Source organism: Pristis pectinata, chromosome 7 (assembly GCF_009764475.1).
Source record: "Pristis pectinata isolate sPriPec2 chromosome 7, sPriPec2.1.pri, whole genome shotgun sequence".
NCBI classification, from domain to species: domain Eukaryota; kingdom Metazoa; phylum Chordata; class Chondrichthyes; order Rhinopristiformes; family Pristidae; genus Pristis; species Pristis pectinata.
In genome coordinates this window covers 59692167-59715800 of record NC_067411.1, presented here as the reverse complement: position 1 = coordinate 59715800, position 23634 = coordinate 59692167, and the positions used below count along the sequence as shown (strand labels likewise).

General features: G+C 40.9%; 1 protein-coding gene across 2 annotated transcripts in view; it reads left to right on the top strand.

The window, feature by feature from the left end:
• The first annotated feature begins 1219 nt into the window (after window positions 1-1219).
• The window catches only part of tmod1 (tropomodulin 1), a 76266-nt gene continuing 53851 nt past the window's right edge, over window positions 1220-23634 (top strand). The window contains exons 1-2 of one of the 2 annotated variants that reach the window (XM_052019838.1): window positions 1220-1241; window positions 21945-22117. In XM_052019838.1, the coding sequence (XP_051875798.1) occupies window positions 21992-22117 (126 nt within the window). In that variant the 5' untranslated portion in view covers window positions 1220-1241; window positions 21945-21991. Of the gene's footprint in view, window positions 1242-6405; window positions 6890-21944; window positions 22118-23634 lie in introns of those variants that run through there. The other variant, XM_052019837.1, reaches the window with a different exon arrangement.

Here is a 23634-nt window from a genome sequence, read left to right as displayed (position 1 = left end):
TTAGATTATTTATTAATTTGTAGACTTATTCATCATAATTACACAGGAATGGAGTGGAATATTAACTGAACCTGAAATTGTGTACACATTGTAATTTGTACTACATGAACCATTGGTTTACCATTTAGCCATACTCCTTTCTGAAACAGTGTATGATGAAAGCTCAATAAAAACATGCCTTTCCGATGTGTTAATACAGAATATAAACAATACAGATTACAATTCACGAACACACACACTTCCAGATCACAACCATCGTCTGAAAGTAATTTTCAAAAGTGAAATTCCCATTCATTTTTCCTTATTCCAGGCAAATGTATAAGCTTGACTCACATTTGTTGGAAAGTTTCTTACTAACACCTGTTAAAGTTCCTGTTTTGCCATCACTGCTGGTAATTTGTTCCACACGCATTCCAGTCATCTGATCACGGGGTTTTGGTAAATCAGTCACTAGAACAATGTCGACTATTTTAGGTTAACTTTTGCTTCTCAAGATGACTCCTTCTATTATCCTTCACAATAGTTTCAAACACATTCCCAACAGAGTTAAATAAAGCTATCAGTGTAACGGTCTGATGCCTTGATTTTTTGAAGAGAGGAATTACATTTTGTTTAGATGTTGTTTGACCAATCCAGAAAATAATCACAGATGGATCATATTCATTTAAATCTATTCTTTCAGAATCAGGGTGAAAACTTGTCAAAACCATCAGCTTTGTCAAATACTGCTCCTCTTGTGATTTTAAAATATTTTTGCCAGGTCAGGACAAAGATATTGAAAGATTCAGGGACATGTAGGAGGTTGCACCAGGCTCAAGGACAGCTTATATACCGCTGTTATAAGACTATTGAACGGTTCCTTTAAACAATAAGATGGACTCTGACCTCACAATCTACGTAGTGATGACCTTGCACCTTATTGTCTACCTGCATGCACTTCCTCTGTAGCTGTAACACTTTAATCTGTATTCTGTTATTGTTTTACCCTATACTACCTCAATGCACTATGTAATGAATTAATCTGTATGAACGGTATGCAAGACAAGTTTTTCACTGTACTTCGATACAAGTGACAATAATAAACCAGTAATCAATCTCAGGGGTGGGGGTTGGGGGGGAAATTAAGATGTTGGGGTGGGGCTTAGCAACTGGAAGGACCAGATCAGAGGCAGATAGTGATGATAGGGACCGATCCAATTTCAGGAGCAGGGCGGTCATCCAGCTGCTGGAGTGGTTTACAGGTAAGCTTGGTGGGTCAACGATTCACACACTCCCGTTTTTAAGTCAGAGAACAACAGCAACCTACTGGATCCAGCAGCTTTCTCCTTCCTGGGAGCCAGGAAACTCACTGGCTGGTGTAAAGCTTAAGATGAAAGGAAAGCTTGAAGCACAACTTACTGAAATATTTAAATGTAAACCTACCAGGAGTGGGTTGGTCTTTCACCTGTCAGTTAAAGGGAGTGATAAGGAAGTAGTTATTCAGATGCCTGTAGTGATCTGGAGGCATGTTGTGAAGATTAAATAATCTGAAATTTAAAAACATATAATCAAGATAACCATAAAACTGTTGGTTATCACTTACAAACCAAACATCTGGTTCTGTATTGTCCTTTAGGGAAGAAAATTTGTTGTTCTTATCCTGACCGACCCGAATCTGATTCCGGGCTCACGCCAATGTGGTTGACTGTGTAAAGTGACCCAACAGGCCATTCAGTTGTACCTAAAGGTTCAAGAACAATTCAGGATGGACAATAAATGGTGGCCTTGCCTGAGCAGTCCACATCCTGTCTATCCATAAATTTGAGGTGGGTTGGGTCCGATTTTGGGATTTTCAACACTTTTATACCCCAGCTGACTCAAAGCCACCAAGTTTTGGGAATCAAAACCCCTCCCATCATTTCTGAATCCTATTTGATATATTTACAATTTCTTTCAACATGCCTCAATGACTACCGACCAGTGGCTCTGACATCCACCACCATGAAGTGCTTTGAGAGGTTGGTCATGGCACACATCAACTCTAGCCTACCAGACAACCTGGATCCATTGCAATTCGCCTATCGCTGAGACAGGTCTACAGCGGATGCCATCTCCCTGGCCCTACACTCAGCTCTGGAGCTTCTGCACAGTAAAGACACCTACGTTAGACTATTGTTTATTGACTACAGCTCTGCCTTCAATACAATAATCCCAAGCAAGCTTGTCACCAAACTCCGAGACCTAGGACTCAACACCTCCCTCTGTAACTGGATCCTTGACTTTCTAACAAACAGACCGCAATCAGTGAGAATAGGCAGCAATACCTCCAGCACGATTATTCTCAATACTGGTGCCCCACAAGGCTGCGTCCTCAGCCCTCTACTCTACTCCCTATACACTCATGACTGTGAGGCCAGATTCTGCTCTAACTCCATCTACAGGTTTGCCGATGATACCACCGTTGTAGGCCGTATCTCAAACAGCGATGAGTCGGAGAACAGGAAGGAGAGAGGGAGCTTAGTGGAATGGTGTCATGACAACAACCTTGCTCTCAATGCCAACAAAACAAAAGAGCTGGTCATTGACTTCAGGAAAGGGGGCGGTGTACATGCACCTGTCTACATCAATGGTGCTGAGGTCGAGAGGGTTGAGAGCTTCAAGTTCCTGGGAGTGAACATCACCAACAGCCTGTCCTGGTCAAATTACGTAGAAGCCACGGCCAAGAAAGCTCACCAGCGCCTCTACTTCCTCAGGAGGCTAAAGAAATTTGGTTTGTCCCCTTTGACTCTCACCAACTTTTACAGATGCACCATAGAAAGCATCCTATCTGGATGTATCACAGCTTGGTACGGCAACTGCTCTGCCCAGGACCGCAAGAAGCTCCAGAGAGTTGTGGACACAGCCCAGCACATTACAGACACCAGCCTCCCCTCCTTGGACTCTGTCTTTACCTCTCGCTGTCTTGGTGAAGCAGCCAGCATAATCAAAGACCCCACCCACCCGGGACATTCTCTCTTCTCTCCCATCGGGTACAACAGAGGTTTTCAACCTGTGGTCCATGGACCCCTGGGGGTCCGTGGCGGGTTGCCAGGGGGTCCGCGAGCAAGCCAAGAAAAATATGGAAAAGCGACCTGTTACAAAGACATACCTTACTTGCTTGCTCCAGTTTTCCACTATTCAGAAAATCGGCCATACCTATTCTATCTTAGAGACTCAGACGGTGTTCCCTTCTGGTAAGCTGCCACTTAATATTCAATTTGTGTAGTCAGAGTAGTCAGTAGTGTTCACTACTCACTACTATTCTGTTGTGCACTGTAGTGTTAGTGAGACTGAGTGACGTTGTTGGTGTGCCTTAATAATATTGCTTACTTACCGTGCATTTACACCACAGTGACGTCACTGTTAGACGAAAAGTGCGCAAGCATGTAAATTTTAGATTGGTTTTGATAATTTTGTTTATCAGTAATAGTAATTAAACTGTCCAGCATGTATGGAGAAATTTCTGAAGAGAAAAGCTGACCAGAAACTGGAAGATTCTGATGATGAAGGGGATAAGGGTGACCGAAAGAGAAAACAACGCAAGTACGATCCAGAATACATTTCATATGGCTTCATCGCAGTGGGGACAAATGTGGACCAACCTCTCTGTGTTGTGTGTTTGCAAACACTGTCCAACGATGCAATGAAACCAGCGAAATTGAAGCACCATTTAACAACAGTGCATCCAGATATTGCCAGTAAGCCAAAGGAATATTTTGAGCGGTAAAGGGAGCTGTACCTCAAGCAGAAAGGCAAAATGACAGCCTGCGCCACTGTAAATGAGAAGGCTCTTCGCGCATCATATTTGGTAGCATTACGAATAGCATGTTCCAGAAAGCCTCACACAATTGGAGAAGAGCTTATACTGCCTGCAGCAGTAGATATGTGTGCAGTTGTACTGGGAAAAGAATCCAGTCAAAAACTGAAAGCCATTCCACTGTCTGATAACACAGTAAGCAGAAGAATTGGCGATATGGCGGAAGATATACAGAGCCAGCTGATAGCACGTCTTCAGCAAGTCAGATTTGCGATTCAGCTCGATGAAAGTACTGATGTTGCCAGTGCTGCGCAGCTGTTGGTTTATGTTCGATATTGCTGGGAAGGAGAGGCTTTGGAAGACTTTTTGTTTTGCAAGGCACTCCAAGGGCGTACAACTGGTGAAGAACTTTTCCGTGTGCTTGACACTTTTTTTGTACAATCAGCATTGGCGTGGACACAATGTATTGGAGTATGCACGGATAGTGCTGCTGCAATGACAGGACGGAAGTTGGGTCTAGTCACACGAGTGAAAGAAGTAGCGCAACATGTAGCAGCAACCCACTGCATGATTCACCGTGAGGCTTTGGCAGCAAAGGATATGGATGAAAATCTTGTGGATGGGTTTTCCACGTGCATTAAAATCGTTAATTTTATCAAAGCTAGGCTGCTCAATCATCATTTGTTTGAAAACATATGCCGTGAAATGGAAGCCGAGCATAAGCATTTGTTGCTACATACAGAAGTCAGATGGCTGTCACGAGGCTGCGTTGTGCAGCGTGTATATGAATTGCGAGATGAACTGCTCATTTTTCTAAATGAGCATAACGGGTCATTGGCACAGTTCTTGACAGATGAGATGTGGGTTGCCAGATTAGTTTATCTTGCAGATATTTTCAACATTTTGAACAGCTTAAATCTATCATTGCAAGGACCTGGCTCAAATGTTCTGAAAACGCATGACAAAATCAATGCCTTCCAGAAAAAACTCCGTATCTAGAAGGAAAGATGCGAGCAAGGCATCTATGATATGTTTCTGTTGCTGGCTGACTTTCTGACACTGAATGAGACTAAGACAGAGGCCATTGCGATCACCGTTTTGAACCATATTCAATAGCTGTCACATTATTTCCATGAGTATTTCGGCGACGATGACACGAGCATGTTTGATTGGATTCGAAATCCGTTTTGAATGCATGCTTACTGATTTAACTAGATGTGAACAAGCAGCATTGACTGAACTGTCATCTGACAGGACTTTGCGCTTGCGGTTCAACCGAATGTCACTGTTGTCGTTCTGGATAGCATGTTCCCAGGAATATCCACTGCTGTCCGGCAAAGCCGTCAATGTTCTGTTACCATTTGCAACCACTTACTTGTGCGAAATAGCATTTTCTGCAGTCACTGCCATGAAAACCAAATACAGATCAAGACTGAATATTGAAGATGACATACGCGTATGTTTGTCGCATATACCACCACATTTGGACAAATGCTGCAGTGCAAAACAGGCACAACCTTCACATTGAACTGAACTCTGAAAGAGACTGCTGGTAATTATCGGTGATTGAAATAGTCACTATTTCAATAGGGCCTATGTGCAGTAATATAAGTGTTGTATGCATGAATTATCGATTGTTTGATTTTGTGGGCTTTTGGGGGTCCGCCATCTAACAAGGACATGTTCTGGGGGGCCGCAGCATGAAAAAGGTTGAAAACCACTGGGGTAGAAGATACAGGAGCCTGAAGGCACGTACCACCAGACTTAAGGACAGCTTCTACCCCACTGTGATAAGACTATTGTACAGTTCCCTTATACAATGAGATGGACTATGACCTCATGATCTACCTTGTTGTGACCTTGCACCTTATTGCACTGCACTTTCTCTGTAGCTGTGACATTTTACTCTGTACCGTTGTTTTTACCTGTACTACATCAATGCACTCTGTACTAACTCAATGTAACTGCATTGTGTAAAGAACTGACCTGTACGATCGGTTTGTAAGACAAGCTTTTCACTGTACCTCGGTACAAGTGACAACAATAAACTAATACCAATACCAATATTATTTAATTAAATGTCAACGGTTCTGCAGGCAGACTTGACAACGGTGTATAGCTCGCTATGTCTAACCTCAATCCATAAACAGATCTGTCATGCAAAAACAAAATATTATATGTGAATTCTAACATCTCCCTGCAGCTGACAGCTCTGCCCTGCAAAAAACATGCAGGATATTGGCTGGGAGTTAAGCACTGGGGGTAACCTTCTTCAGAACTGTTCCCAGGAGTGGAGTTGTGTTTACAAGCGGGAATGTTGGAGGATGCGGTTGTTCGGTGGGCGGGGGTGGTTGAGCTCAGGGATTTAAAGTGGATGACAGTGGTAAATCTGGGAATATTAAGAGAGTGGATAGGGATGTGGGGTGGGATTGCTTTGGGAGGGATGGGGAGGGGTGAGATGTTCTGAGGGTAGGGGAGGTTGGTCTGTGGGATGGGGATATTCCGGAGAGGGGGTGGGGTTACTCAGGAGCGAGTGGAAATACTCGGGGGCTTGGAGATCTCCGGGGGGGGGGGCTACCTTCAGGACGACGGGACGGAGAATGTTGTGGCGCGATTAGTCCGGTCACCTGCCGTCCGCCCCGGGAGCCAGCTCCTTGTCACCGGAGCCCTAGCCTTGCCCAGGACAGTAAGGATGGTCACTCTCTCTCTCTCTCTGCCTCACCATATCTGGTCAAAATATTCACCGGGCGCCAAAACAGAGCAGAAGCTGAGCGACCGAGATTTTCACCAGCTCCGCCGCATCAACCGCCAAAACCCGCGCCTGTGGCCGAATTTACTTGTTCTGCAAACATTAATTTTGCTACGTTTAAAAATAGCCTCAGAAAGGCGGCGCCGCGCGTCACTTGCTTTAAATGGCCAAAAGTCTGATGCCGTGAATCGGATTGGGAACCAAAGCACGGCAGCCCGGCTCCTCTCTCTCTCTCCCCCCCTCCCTCCCCTCCTCTGTGTGTGTCTGACCCAAACCGGTGTCTCCCCAGGAGAGAGACGCAGGGCAGCAGCGCGCCAAGGCTGGGTTCGCATTAAATGACTCCAGAACGGACTTTTACGTGACCGGTAAGAGACGACACTCCTGTGTAGATTCTTCTAAATAAAATAGATTCAAATGAAGCGTTTAATGTGGGGAAGTTGTAATGAAACATGTGGCGAGGCGCCGGGGTCCTCCCTCATGGTGAGTGAGGTATCTGCCACCACCCTGTGGGTAGAGGGCTGGCCCCCCTTTCACCTTGTCCTGGTCGAGCTGCCCTACCTGCTTGGAAAACCCCTAGAGAGTTTTGTTTGTTGCTCTTGATTTGTTTAAAGATTGCCGTTAATCAAAAGAAATGCACAAAGTTTTTGTCCCATTTAAAGTCACTACTGATTTCTTATTAAACACCCCCCCCACCACAGAAGTGTGTCATTTACTTAAAACATGAGGATGAGCATTAAGTTCTCCAGTGTTTAGCCGTATGTACGGCAGTTTTAGAGTGACTCACTGGTTTCGTCAGTCCTGAGGCTGAAGGGCGTGAGTTCAAATCCCACAGGAGAGATTAGAGCACAAAGTCTAGGCTGAACCGAGGGGAGGGCATTACACTATTCGGATGAAAAACTGAACCCTTCTCCACTGGGTGGACCTAAAGTGATCCACAGCAGTAGTTCAAAAAAGAACTGGATGTCTTATTTTATATTTCTTCATCAACCAATATAGTGAAATAAAATCGTAATGCTCTGTGTGTATGACCTTGGTGTGTTGTATTTCCATTTTTGTAATAACCCCACTTCAAAATACTTTACTACTGGCCATTTGAGATTGCCTGAAGTTGCTAAAAGTGCTGCATAAATGCAGATTTTTTTTATATGGTTGTCTGATCTATTCAGGATCACACATTGTGCAGAGATATTAACTACAGTTGTGTTGACTCGACCAAAATGCACTTGGCTGCCATTTAGCTCACTATGTGTTTATTGATTTAATGTAGTTAACACCAGAGAAGGATAAAGGACTGTTAGTGTCAGTGACCTTCACAAAGTCCTGGAGCTTGTAAATGACCTCAAACTACTCTGTTGTGATCAAGGGTGAGGTTTGGCATTTTACTGATTGAATCTGCTGGATTTAAGTTTCTGGTAGGTTAACATTTGAACAGGCAGTCCTATTTTGGAGCATTTTTGGTCTGACATATTAATTCTATTGAAGGGGAAGTAACTTGCCAGCATTTCTGCATGGACAGAGGCCAGAACGAACTAACCAGTTTACTCCACAATAATGACGAACACTGTTATTGTTGGTCATTATTTTACTGGTGGCTGAGTTTGCATCTTTCCCAACTCTACTCCATCAAGCTGATTGATAATTTGCAATATCTTTCATTAGATCACCTGTAATTATTCTTTTCTAAAGAGAGACCACTAATCTGTTTGGTCTCAGATCTGTGGATCAAGAAATTCAATCTAAGAACAATGTTGGAACATCCTTCAAAAGGATGACTCCTCGCAAGGCGTCAGGCCCGGATGTTGTATCTGGCAGGGTACTGAAACTCTGTGCTGACCAACTGGCTGGAATGTTCAAAGACATCCTCAACCTCTAACTGCTACAGTCGGCGGTTCCCACCTGCTTCAAAAGGGCAGCAATCATACTGGTGCCCAAGAAGAGCAGGGTGAGCTGCCTCAATGACTATCTCCCAGTAGCACTTACATCTATTGTGATGAAGTGCTTTGAGACGTTGGTCACGGCTAGAATTAACTCCTGCCTGAGCAAGGTCCTGGACCCGTTGCAATTTGCCTACCGCCACAACAGGTCTACAGCGGATGCAATCTCACTGGCTCTCCACGCGGCTTTGGAGCACCTAGACAACAGCAAAACATATGTCAGGCTGCTGTTTATCGATTATGGATTGGCGTTCAACACCCTCATCCCTTCAGTACTAATCAACGAGCTTCAAAGCCTGGGCCTCTGTACCTCCCTCTGCAACTGGATCCTCAACTTGCTTATTGGGAGACCACAGTCAGTACGGATCAGTAATAACATCTCCTCCTCGCTGACAATCAACACAGGCACACCTCAAGGATGCGTACTTAGCCCCCTGCTCTATTCTCTCTACACTCATGACTGTGTGGCTAGGCACAGCTCAAACACCATCTATAAATTCCCGAATGACACCACTGTTGTTGGCAGAATCTCATATGGTGATGAGTAGGCATACAGGAGTGAGATAGATCGGCTGGTTGAGTGGTGTCACAACAACAACCTCTCACTGAACATCAGCAAGATCAAGGAATTGATTGTGGACTTCAGGAAGGGAAAGTTGGGAGAATATACACCTGTCCTTATTTGAGGGGTCAGCGGTGGAAAGGGTGAGCAGCTTCAAGTTCCTGGGCATCAATATCTCAGAGAATCTATCTTGGGCCCAACACATTGATGCAATCATGAAGAATTTCTACTTCATTAGGAGTTTGAGGAGATTTGGCATGTCATCAAAGACTCTTATAAATTTCTACAGATGTATGTTGGAGAGCATTCTAACTGGTTGCTTCACTGCCTGGTATGGAGGCTCCAATGCATAGAATTGAAAGAAGCTGCAGAGAGTTGTAGATTCAGCCAGCTTCATCATGGGCATAACCCTCCCCACCATCGAGGACATCTTCAAGAGGTGGTGCCTCAGGAAGGTGGCATCCATCATTAAGGACCTTCACCATCTGGGACATGCCTTCTTCTTGTTACTACCATTGGGGAGGAGGTACAGGAGTCTGAAGACCCACACTCAACGTTTTAGGAACAGCTTCTTCCCCTCCACCATCAGATTTCTGAATGGTCCATGAACACTACCTCATTATTCCTCTTTTGCACTATTTATTTATTTCTGTAATTTTTATGTCTTGCACTGTACTGCTGCTGCAAAACAACAAATTTTGCGACATACTGTATGTCAGTGATAATAAACCTGATTCTGATCTGAATTAGAGCAAAATTATGATCCTTTCTGATTCACTTAGCGTCATGTGCAAAATTTAACTCTTAACTTTCCGGCGGGATTTTCATGAGCAAGAAAAGTGATTCAAGACCCATAGAATCGTACAGGGCAGAATCGGTGGCCCAACTCATCCATGCTATCTGTGATACCCATGTACGCATTCTGCATTAGGCCCGTATCCCTCAACATCTGTCCTATCCAAGCACATGTCCAAATGCCTTTTAAACAGTATAGAGGCAGAAACAATTACAACTTCCCCTGGCAGCTTATTCCAGATAACCACCACCTTGCCTTCACCAATTTTCTTATTTACCTCCTCAAAAAACTCAGTCGGACTTGAGATACAGGATTTCCCCTGCACTGAACCATGCTGACTCCCCCTAATCAGACTCTGCCTTTTCAAGTGAACATTAGTTTTGTCCTTTAGAATTTTTTCAATAATTTCCCTATGATTGATGTGAAGTTCACCGGCCTGTAGTTTCCTGTCTTATCCCTGCTGCCTTTCTTGAATAAGGGAAGAACATTTGCTTATCCAGTGTGAAATCCTCCCCAGTGACTGGCATAAGGGGCAGAAAAGTGGCAGATGAAACTTAGTACAGAGAAAAGGTATAAGTGCTACACTTCAGCAGCTAGAACAAGAAGAAGATCATAATGACTAAATGGCCCAGTCCTAGATGATGTGCTGGGTCAGAGGGATTTGGGTATGTGTATGCGCCATACAGGATCTGGCAGGACACATTCAGTAGAAATGAATGGGATCATGGGATTCAATAATAGTTGCAGATACAACAGCAGGGAAGTAATGTTGAGTCTGTATGAAGATTGGTTTGGCCAGAACCAGAAAATTACATCCCCCTATCCTCAGGAAGGCTGTGAAAATGGGAGGGAGGGTGCAAAAAAAATATTAGAACTTATAAGAAAAGTGATTCTTGGGATGTGGGCTTTCAGCAACGAGGTTAGAATGAAGAAGCTGGCGTTCTCTTTGGAGCAAAGAAGATCGGAAGGAGATATGATAGACATGTGCAAGATCATGATGGGTATAGACGGTAAATAGAGGTGAGCTGTCTCCATTAGTAGTGGGACATGGACTTGAAGTTTTGGTAAAAGGCACAAGACAGCTGCAAGGAAAGAAGGAAAGACCTTTTTACACAGAGAGTACTTAACATCTGGAACCCATTCCCTGTAAGGGTGATGGAAGCAGAATTGATTAGTGCCTTAAAGAGTATTGGATAAGCAATGAGAGAGAATAATTTGAAAATGTGGGGGAGCGGCACAAGTGGGATTGCTGTACTAGCAGTTGGCTTAGCTTTGATGGTCGTAGTGGCCACCTGTATCATAACAATTCATTGATATAACCAGTGGTGCAGTGCCCTTTCAGCCTTCAATCAGGCAGGCATGGTAGCGTAGCGGTTAGTGTAACACTATTACAGCGTCAGCGATCCGGGTTCAATTCCAGCTGCTGTCTGTAAGGAGTTTGTATGTTCTCCCCGTGACTGTGTGGGTTTCCTCCGGTTACTCTGGTTTCCTCCCACATTCCAAAGACGTACAGGTTAGGAAGTTGCGGGCATGCTGTGTTGGCATCGGAAGTGTGGCGACACTGGCAGGCTGCCCCCAGAACACTCTATGCAAAAGGTGCATTTCGCTGTGTTTCGATGTACATGTGACTATTAAAGATATCTTACCTTCAATCTTGTTGGTCCAAAAAAATGACAGAACCAGTTTTTGATAATAGCTTCCTCTGGAACTGCACCATTTAAAGGGCCAATCCCACTCAAACTGTGTTCTTTTTTTGACAGGCTAATATAATTTAATGCTGATCCTTGCATGCATCTCTGTGCTGAAAACTGTATTTCTGTACTCAAAGTTGACTTCCAGTAGATTTTTTTCTGGACCTAACACTCAGCTTGCAGGATGACGTAGAACTAGAATGTAGTGCTTGGAGCCATCACACAGAGCTAAGGGGACAAAGTGGAAGGAGGGATAGATGGTTCATCATTTTAGAATTTATCTACCTGGGATTTCTAGGGATCGAGACTTCTATCTAGACACTCCCATAGAGCAATGTTTGCACAGGCTATGGTTCACTGAGATGACTTTGCTCCTTCTTTGTGACTTTAAATGTAGCCTCACACACACATGATTGGATCCCCTCACAATCAAATTCAAGGTAGCCATTGCTCTCGCCTTTCATTTTACTCATTCCCTCTTCTAGAGAAGCAGTGGAACTAACTTTGCTCTCCCTTAGCAACAGAGATTTCTAAATGTGGTCTCACCAAGACCCTGTATAATGGCATCAAGCTTTGTTACCAAATTACTCCTACTCCTTTGCAGTTAAGTCCAACATACCATTTGCCTGCTTGCTGTGCCTGCATCATTACTTGGTGCACCAGTGTACTTAGATTCTACTGTGTTACTAGTTTATCATCATTTAAAATATAACCTGCTTTTCTATTCATTCTACCAGCATGAATAACGTAACATTTATATATTATATTTCATCTGTTAATTTCTTATTTACTCACTTATCTACATCCTTTTACAAACATTTTGTGTATTCCTTGGAACTTACTTTTACCTTCAGCTTTTGACAGAAAACATAGGAAATGACAATTGGCTCTTCATCTTGTAGTTGATACAGATTGTGAGCAGCTGAGATCCCAGTTGTGATCTTTGAGGCAATTTATCAGTTACAGCCTGCCAACTAATAATGAGCGACTTATCCCTCCACTCTTTTCTCTGTCCTTCAAACAATCCTTTGTCTGTGACATCCCAGCACCACAAACATTTTGGTGGCAGGCTCTCATGTTGCATATAATGCATTTTGAAAATTCTGGTATGTTACATTGACTGGTTACCCTTTTCCCTGCTAGTTAATCCCCAAAACAGATTAATTTTAGTAATGATGACCATGAAAGACCACCAGATTATCTGCCTAACCCACTGAGATCCTCCAGCAGTTTGTTTTTTGTCCCAAAGATGTGTTGGTAGGTTGATTCGCTACAGCGATTTTTTTTTTTCCCTAGTGTAGGTGGGTGGCAAGAATATCAGGGTGGAAATTATGTGCATGTATGAGAGGATAGTTTACAGGGAAAAAACTGCGGAAATGGGATTGATGGTTTTGGTCTGAGAGCTGGCAAAGACTCTCTGAAGAGTAGCTGTGCATGATTACAGCAAAACTGTGTCAAAACTCAGGCTTAGGCTGTTATTGGGAAGTAATGTTCATGCTACACAAGTGTCAAGTAATGACCACTTACAATAACAGTTTTTGCTTAACTTGCAATAGAGAGAATGCAGTGAAGGTTCACTGGATTGATTGTTGGGATTATAGATCTGTCCTGTAAAGAGAGATTAAGCAGCCAAGGTGTGTACCTTCTTCAGTTATGAAGGCAGCCTACTGCTTCCATTTCTTATGTTCTTATAATCTGACAATCAGTGGCTCTCCTTTCCCAGAATCAAAATTTAGAGATTGACTGATGATCAGAATCCTAGAATGTTTACTGCATCTGGCCCATCATGTCTGTACCAGTTCAAACCTTGCAAATTCTTCTTCACCGTATATATCAACCGTACACTTGTTTTTTAAAGAAGTTTTTCCTCATGTCACTCAGTTCTTTTCCCCCTCAATGTATATCTGTGAACTTCCTAGTCCTCAACCCCTCCATCAATATGGACAGCTTCCCATTATACACTCTATCTAGACCCTTTATCATTTCTATCAAATCTCCCCTTGCCCTTCTCTTCTCCAAAGAAAAGTCTCAACCTCTCTTATCCTTGCTCTCCTTTTTGGACATGAGAGTAACATTTGTTACACTCCATTTCTCTGACACCAGCCCCATATCCAAAGAGAATTAAAAGATTACTGTCAGCGTCCCCACAATTTCCTCAAAATCCAGAGATGCATCCCATCCATCCTTACCTACTTTAAATTCGGCCAACTTTTCTAGTGCCTCAATGGTATCACTTTTTAAGGTACCCAGTATATCAGATATCTACTCCTTTGGGAGTATTCTCCTCCCTGGCGAAGACAAATGCAAAGTACTCATTCATTACCTGTACAGTGACCTTATTTGCAAGTTTCTATTTTTGTCCTTACTGGGCCCACATCTCAATGTACTATACCTTTATTACTTACAGGCCTTCGGAAAACTTTTAGGTTCCCATTTATGTTATATTTTTCTCATACACCCTTATTGTCTTTCTTATTTAATTTTCACTTCCCTTCTGATTCTTGTGTATTCAGCCTGTTTCTTGCTGCTATTTGGAATCCCGTCCTTGACAGACAGCCTTTTGTTTTCCTTTCTCTCTCAACTTAATTGTATCAGCCACAAAAATACTGGAGCAAATGAGAGGCTGGGCTTTTGCCCGTTGATCCCAATCCTTTCCACCAACAAGGTAAATGAGTGTGAGGCAATAATTGTCCTGGCTGGATAATTGCAGCTATAAGAGTTCTCATGAAGGAAGCAGCTAATTTAATTGGTGTTTTTCCACTCTTTCCTCTACCACTGCCCTGAGGCTGCAGTGTGTGATGACCTACAAGCTACATGCAGGTATCTGCTACAGCTACTTGGTCAGTACCTTCCAAACACGACCTTTACTAGCTGGGAGAGCATAAAAGCAGGCACGTAGGAATGCCACTATTTATATTTCCCTCCAAGTGGTACACCATCTTGATTTGAAAATGTATTGCCATTCCTTCTTTTGTTGCTTGTCCAAAATTTTGGAACAGTAGGAGTATCTCAACTGCATGGATTGAAGTGGTTAATGCACCTTGAGCACACACAAAACTCATTAATTAATTTTTAAAAAATCAAGTACATGAAGGTTTGCAGGGCTAGAATTAGAAATGGAGACGAGATTCTGCAGATGCTGGGATCTGGAGCAACACACACAAAATGCTGGAGGAACTCATCAGGTCAAGCAACATCTATGGAGGGAAATAAGTAGTCAATGTTTCGGGTTGAGACCCTTCATCAGAATTAGAAATGTCATGTAGGCTTGATGGGATACATCCTAAATTGGTGACCAATGTAAAGATCGAAATTGTGGAGGCTCTGGCCACAACCTTCCAATCTTCCTTGGATATCAGGTAATCCTGAAGGACTGGAGGGTGGCAAATGTTTTGGCACCTTCATAAAGGGAAAAGGGTCAAACCCAGCAAATTAAAGACCACTTGATCTAAAATCAGTGGTGGAAATGTTTAAGAAAAAATGATTTGGGACGGGATTATATGGGAAAACAATTGCCAAGTAAATGACGGCAAAGATGACTTTGACTAATTTGATTGATTTGTGTAATGGAGAGAAGGATGGGGATAAAGTGGTTGATACTAAGCACATGACATTCCTGAAGATGTTGAATGAAGTATAGTGAAACATACTTCTAGCAAGCTAGAAGATGGTGAGATGTTTCTGGGCAATAGCCCATCATCGGAACACACGAGATATTTCTTTTCAATCCATTGTAAGGTGCAATGGTGCATTCAGGGTCCAATGTTGGGATTATTGCTCTTTTTGATATAAATTAATGACCTGGATTTGAATATATAGATTACAGTTTCAGAGTCTGCAGTTGTGATAAAACTCAGAAATATAGTGAGGCAATAGTATCAGGCTGTTGGTGAAGTTGGCAGACTTGAGACAGACAAAATCTAATATGTGAAAATCTGATGTGATTCACTGCATTTATTGTGCACTGATGGTGGGGTGAATAAATGTTTAGAGTGGTGGATGAGGTTTGAAGAAAGTTCGCTGTTTTGCCTGGTGGTAGCAAGCATCTTAAGAGTTGTTTATGTTGCACTCATCCATGTAGATGATGGAAAGGTTTTGGGATGATAGGAAGTGCATTACTCACTGCAGGATACTCAGCATCCAGGATGTATGTGGCTAGTGCAGTTGAGTTTCTGATCAGTGGTTATGCAGAAAATGGGGATTCAGCAATGGTATTGCCATTGAATGTTAAGAACAAGTGGTTAGACTCTCTCTTGTATTGGAGATGGCCATTGCCTTGCACTTTGTGGAGTGAATGCTACCTGCCACTTATTGGCCTGTGTTGAATGTTGTGTAGGTCTTGTTGAAGTCAGGCATGGACTGCTTCATTTGCTGAAGAACTGCAAATGGAATTGAAAATTGTGCAATCCTCAGCGAACATCCCACTTCTGACCTTTATGATTGAAGGAAGGCTGAAGATGGTTGAGCCTAGGACACTGTCTTGCAGTGATGACTTGGGGTTGGAATTAATTGATATACTTATGATGGAAGGAAGCAGCAGAAGATGGTTGGACCTAGGACACTGCCCTTCAGTGATGTCCTGGGTTGGGATGATTGACCTACAACAGCCATCTTCCTTTTTGTAAGGTGTACTCTACCAATTAGAGTTATTTCCTTTTGATGCCGATTGACTTCATTTGTACCAGAGCTCCTTCATGCCACACTCAGTCAAATGCTGTCTTGATGTCTTTAATGCTGTTTGCCCAGAGATTACCTTTTACTTTGGAATTTTGTTTTTATTTGACACACTTTTATTTGGAAACTCCATTAACTATAGACTAAATTACATCAGATTCCCTTGTACTTCTCCTTTACCAAGTACCCTTAATCTTAAACTGTTCATTATCTTTTTCTATTTTTGCATGAGCAAATGATTATTTTTTAAAATTGTTTTTCTATTTTCACATCAGGTCATTAGTCCACTTCAGTTAGCAGAACTAAATTAAGTGATGCTGCTTTCTTTGTCAGACTTGAAGAAAGCATTCAATCAAGACCTTTCACAAATTCGGTCATCCCAAAGATCTTTGAGTCAATGAATTACTTTTGAAACATTGTTATTGATGCAAAGTAAGAAATTTGGTAGCTAATATACAGCGAGGGTCCACGATCCGCAATGTAATAATGACCAGATAATCTGTTTCTAATGATGATGTTTGGGGGATAACCATTGTAAGATCTAGGGGAGAATGGTTCTCCTCTTCTTTGACTAGTACCTTGAAATTGTTTACATTCACTCAAGAAAACAAATAGGGCCTTAATTTAACATCTTGTTCTCTTATGTTGCAGCACCTCTTCAGTACTATACTTGCATATCAGACTAAGTTTTGTATGCAAGTCTTGGAAATGGATTTAAATCCACAACCACCTTATTATAGGCGGGAGTACCAATTGACTCAGGGTTAATACACTGTTCAAGCAAACTATCCTGGGTGCTTTGCAGAGCTATTTCTTTATTCCAGGTGATTTTTCTGGACAATTATAATCACCCATTATTGTTCTAGTCTTGAAAATCAGAACTCTCTTACCTGCTTGCTGATCATTTCTATTTCATTTCCTTGTTTTTATGAATCCATGTTTAAGTATTGTGTCATTTTGCTTTCTGTTTCTTTAGTCTACCAATGTGGTTTCAGTTTTAATAAACCTAAAATGCAATGCTTTTGTTCTAGATAATTCCAGTAGAATTTTTCCTAACACTGCTGGCGTTATTTTTGCTGCATCCCTCTTTTGAAAATATTGCAGTTGGAAATATTAAGTTCCAAGATCAGTCCAAATCTGACTCTTGTAGCTGCTACATTAAATTGTTCCATTTTTAGTAATGCTTGCAACACTCCTATTTTGTTTTGAATACTTTGCCCACACCAAAAAAATTCTTCACTCCAAATTTTGGAATAATTGACCCCAGCTTTCTTATTTAATTTTCTTCTTTTTCCCCAATAGTGATTTTTTTTTAAAACCTCTCACTACCTCCAATGATGTTATAATGACTGAAATTTTGCCGTCAGTATTTGTCAAGATATGACAATGTATCGTTGGATTGAATCATCGCTGCCGGAGAAAAGTGCTGTCGACAGTCCAAAATAACTTTTTACCAGCTGTCTATGTATCAGTATATTATGTACTTATTTTATAAATGTTTAACATGTCATAAATTTCAACAACTGCAGCATTTTAACGAACACTATAAACTTGCTGCCATTTGATTTGTCCCTCTGTTGTACTTTTGGGTTTATCTCCCGCCAGGGAAATATAAATTATGGTGGATCCTCTTGTCTTTGAAGTGGGTAGAAGCAATCATTACTGCCTTGCAGTAGCCTGGACTACATGTTTACTTTGTATCTTGCAGTTCTTATCCTGGCAAATGTTTGCTGGAAGCAGTTAAATACTACTTTTTTAAATTGAAAAAAATGTTTATATTTTTAAGTATTCTGTAATATTGGCTCAGCTCTGAGATTTCTCCTATTTCTTTGTGACATAGAAGGAGGTAATTGAATCTGTCAAATCTATTTGTTATTTCAAAAATAAACTTTATTCCTAAATATATATACAGGAAATATACAGTCAGTATATGTCTTCCTTTACATTCATAGTGTTATCAAATCAATACATTCATAGTGTCATCAGATCAATATATTCTGTATACAAAGCACCAAAGCCATTCATGTTGCCTCTTTGAACAGTACACCCATCAAATCTTTGGGAAGCTGTTACACAGGAGCCAACCCCTCAGTGTCCAATGGCAGCAGGACCTTAGCCTGTAATCCTTCCCCATAAAGCCTTTGTGTTGGCTGCACTGAGCTTCAGTGCATCCCTTAACATGTACTCCTGCAGTCTGGAATGTGCCAGGCAGCAGCATTCGCTTACAGACATCACATTGTACTGGAAGACCAACAGGTTTGGTGCAGACCAAATTTGTCTTTCACTGAGTTGATGATATTCCAGCAGTCCCAGTATGCATCTCTTGGAACTGTGCATAGATTAGACAGTCCTCTGTTACACAGCTGCTCAGGATGAGTCTTGACAAGGACTCTTGCATCCTCTTCCAGACCTTCTTGCACTGTCCACAAAGAGATGGACAATCATCTTTTCCTCATTGCAGCTGTCTCAAGGGCAGCGTGCATTGGGAGTGAGACTTTGGCAGTGCAGGGGGGACCTGACGGGGAGGGCCATTCTCACTGCTGGTCAAATGAGGTCTGGGTGCTTGTTGGTTAGTTCTGTAATGAGGCAGTCTACTAAATGGTTTTAACCGTCTGCTTGGGAAACCATCCCACAGGATCCATTGTGTCATTACCCTGCAGGGCCTGCAAGACATTCTATGCTATGGTCAAAAGTGCTTTTGTGCAGAAATTTTTCTACAAAGAACAGATAGTATGGTAAGGTCTAACTGAATGGAACATTGCATGGCAATAAGGCCAGGTCCATGCTTCACAACACCGGGGAGAGGTAGAATAATCAGCATGTAGGTGCTCGAGTACTTCGATTCTATGCACAGCTTGATGCAGCCACACACAAAGGTGGTCGTCAGAACAAGGACAACATTGGGTACACTTTACTCCCCTGTTCTCTGAAAACCTGTGCATTGTGACCCATCAGACATGCTCCATCATGGATCAAGCTGCTAACAATAGTAGTTTAACCCAATAAAATTAGATAATTTTGGAGGATTGCTTTAAAACTGACATCAACATGTGCTAAGCCTGGTCACATGGTCTTCAATGCTAGTAAGGCCAGTGACACCCCCTCCCCCCCCTCCCCACCCCCATGGATGCCTCTCAAGCCAACTGCCTAGGTCCATCGGGAATTCGGCAAGGACAACGGCTGAGAGACTAGCAGTGATGTGGCTATAAATATGAGAAAGCCAGCAATCGCTATTCCTGGAAATCTGGTCCAATGGGGTGTTGTTGATGGACACTATTTATTAACGTGAAAAACTGGTAACAGTTTCAGGGGATTAAGAGATGTGCAGTAAATTGCAAATCTCCAGAAGTTGCTTGGAAATGATATCTCACGTCACCTTCCTTATTTAACTGCCACGGAAAGTTAAGCCTAGTAATTTACTCTGCAAGTCCCCTTTTATAGTGATTTTTTTAATGTCATGCCGTTCTTCCTCTCTGGCCCATAATGGGATGAATAAAAGTGTTTAATCTAATTCCTGTACAGGTTAACGTATTAGAGATTTTAAAAAATTCATTTTTAATGTCACGTTTTATTCCCTTTTTCTTTCGCTCTTTCTCTTTCAATGCCTAGTTTGTCTCATTCACCTTCCTACTACATCACTCCTGGTTTTTTTCACTCCTTATTTCTCATGGTCTTGCAGTCAGTCTTGATATTCACCAAGGATCAAGTGCCTGTTGCCCTTGGATTGGTGTCATTAGCTCCCCCTTTCAGCAAATTACAGCACAACAGGATTTTTAAACTGAAGAGTACAAAATAAAGCCAAACAAATGATGTGCCAAGATGCTCTGCTTCAGTAAGACTCAATCTGATATTTATCTAACGTCTACCAAATTTCCCCTGGGCTTATGTGAAAGTTGAACACATGGATACGTGTAATTGAAATAAAATATGAACTGGATTATGTATGTTGATACTCAAGTAAATAAATCTTTCTTTTTCAATCTTTTTATTAATTTTCAAATTAATACAGAATAATACATAAAACATTGGTAATTATACACGTAATACAAAGAGATCGGGAGGACAATCATGACGTATATAGTGATAAAGAATAAAAAAAGATATATTCTAAGCCCACGGTTTCTTAGTAAATGAATATATTACAAAAAAAATCAAAACGAGAAAGAAAAACATTTATTATATAAAAAAAACAAATTGAAAAAAAATTGTAATAAAACAAAACAAACCAGAAATAAATTTCAAAAGAAAAAAAACTGAACTGACATTTCTTGATAAACAAAGAGCATTATTATGTCGTCAACTCCGCTCCTCTAAGTTCAAAGATTATTGAAAAGGGATCTATATCATATGAAAATATTGAATGAATGGACTTCAAACTTCCTCAAATTTAAGCGAAGAATCCACAGTACCACTCCTAATTTTTTCTGAGTTTAAACATAGTTTGAGAAAACCATTGAAAAGTAGTGGGAGGTATTGGATCCTTCCATTTAAACAAAATGGTTTGCTTGGCCATTAATGTAACAAAGGCAATCATACGACAAGCAGCAGCAGATAAGTGGCCAGATTCCATCACTGGTAGCCCAAAAATTGCAGTGATTGGGTGAGGTTGTAAATCAGTATTCAATACAGTTGAAATAATATTAAAAATGTCTTTCCAATATTTTTCCAAAAGAGGACAGGACCAAAACATATGTGTCAGGGAAGCCACCTCCGAATTACAGCTATCATATATAGGATTTATATGGTGATTAAAAACGGGCTAACTTGTCCTTCGACATATGGGTCCTGTGAACCACCTTAAATTGTATCAAAGAGTGTCTGGCACACATTGAAGATGTATTAACTAATTGAAGAATTTTCTTCCATGTCTCTCTGGAGTTCTCTTTCCCATTCATTCTTAATTTTATCAAGTGTCTCTGGACGTATTTTCATAATTACATCATAAATTATTGCTATCAAGCCCTTCTGATAGGAATTAAAGCCTAAAATTTTTTCCATAATTTCAATTTTATATGGAGTTGGAAAAGAAGGCATAGTAACTTCTAAAAAATTTCTAGTCTGTAAGTATCGAAATAAGTCTGATCTAGGCAAATTGTATTTATTAGACAACTGTTTGAAAGGTAAAAAATAGTTATCAATGAATAAATCACGAAAACATGTTATTCCCTTCATATTCCGTAAAGAAAAAGCTGAGTTGATTCTGGATGGTTGAAAGAAAAATATTAGATTGAATAGGGCTTGATAAGTTAAATTTATTCAGTCCAAAGAATTTACGGAATTGAAACCATACTCGTATTGTATGTTTAACTATTGAGTTAGTCATATGTTTACTCAATTTAGTAAGTGCAAAAGGGAGTGGGGCTCCTAAAATAGAAACTAATGAAAATCCTTGCACTGATTCATACTCAAGGTATGCCCATTTGGGACATTGAATTACATCTAAATCTTGTGCCCAAAAAATTAAATATCTGATATTAATTGCCCAGTAATATAATCTAAGGTTAGGCAAAGCCATGCCACCATCCTTTTTTTAATTTTTGTAAATATTTCTTACTTAACCTTGGGTTTTTATTCTGCCATGTATATGAAAGAATTTTTGAATCAATAGTGTCAAAAAAGGATTTCGGGATGAAAGTTGGAATCGAGTAAACAAATCTATTTTGTTTTGTGCTGATATTGTAGATTGTACTTCCTTATAAAATACACCATCATTTTAAGTGACATCTTCATTCTAATGATCCCTTTTGTTTATTCAAATTATAGGTACACTGAGGTATTGCAAAGGAAGTGCAAGAAAAGATTGATTTAACATGTCTACACCATTTAGAAAAGAATTAGAAAAGTATAGAGATGTTGATGAAGATGACCTCCTCCGAAAATTATCAGAAGAGGAGATACAACAGTTGGAAGATGAGTTGGAAGAACTAGACCCAGACGTATGTATAGTTATTGCTTATACGTGCACCCATATAGTTAGTTTCCAGTACAAATTGCTGCAAAGCCCTGTAAATCAGCTGTCAACCTCAACCAGACCAATTTTCATTTGACTTTCTTCTTTTCCAAATATGACTGCAACTAACTAAACACCTATTACTTTTATGAATTACAGCCTTAATCTGTAAAGCTCAGCTTCATGAACTTAGTTAAGCCATCAAGGAAATAAAACAAATGGAAATTGATGATCTATTGCTTCATGATCATTGTTGATTATGCATGACCTCCATACTCACAATAGTAGCATTCTGGATCGTCTTGCAAAGATCATTTCTGAATAGATAGTGGAATAACTACTCTGAGGTCCTCAGTTTAAATGTTACTTTGAATAATTATTAGTCATATTTGTTGTCCACAACTTTTGAGTCTGCTGTTTATGAAGCTTTGCTAAAATACAAAATGGAGGATTGTTCTATCTTTACTCCATTTTTCTGAAAATTCTGAGGTACATCTTGTCAGATGCAGGGACACAGTTGTCTTTTGAGTTGATCTTCTACTTGCCCATTAAAGAGGATATGACACATTTGAAATCTGAAATATATTCAGATCCGAAGCAGTTGAGCTTGGTTGGAAGGTTCAGATATATTTCTATACCAATGACAAAATGAATGGTAGTCTGTGCAATTGCTGATTCAAATATACCTAAATCAACAATACTTTTAGTTCCAAAATCCACTAATTGCTTATATTACATCATTACTACACTTTGAGGCAAGAGAGCAAAATTGTGGCAAGCGAGCAGTGCAGTGACTGGGGCACTGATTGGGGCACAGTTTGGACTTATTTAAGGAAGGGTTACACAGAGTTTCTTTTGAATGTTCTTCATTGGTAACATTTCAAAGAAAAGGGTGATAAATGCATAACACGAAGATGTTGGCAGCCAATCCCTACTGTTAACAGTAATCTTTTATAGCTAACTGGAACATCAAAAGTATCATCAGTACAGAAAGTACAATAATCCACGTTCTGGACCAAGTGTTATATAATGCACAGAGCAGGGTAGTATCCTGCTAAAGAGTTACATTAAAGATGCTTGGGCCATCATTGACCTGAGGAATTTCATGCACATGCTCTAGGACTGAGATGATTGGCTTCCAACCACAGCCATCTTCCTGTGTGCTAGATGTGACTACATGTTGAGGTGCCCTCTCCTCAAATTCCTTTTTGAAGTAGGATGTATAAAACTAACACTAACCTTTTGGGTAATGGCCCAGAATTCACAGGAGTCATAACTCGTCACACTGATACTTTTCTCTTAGATAGGGAATTCTAGGATTTTGCTCCAAGATGAAAGAATGTGAATCCAAGATAGGAATGTATGTGATTCGAATGGGAATTTGGAGTCATTTGTATTTCCATATGCCTACTGATCATGTGCCTCTCAGTGGTAGATTGGGAATGCTTAATTGAAGCAGCTGAGCTAAGTTGCTGCAGTGAATCTTGTGGAAGATACAAGCTG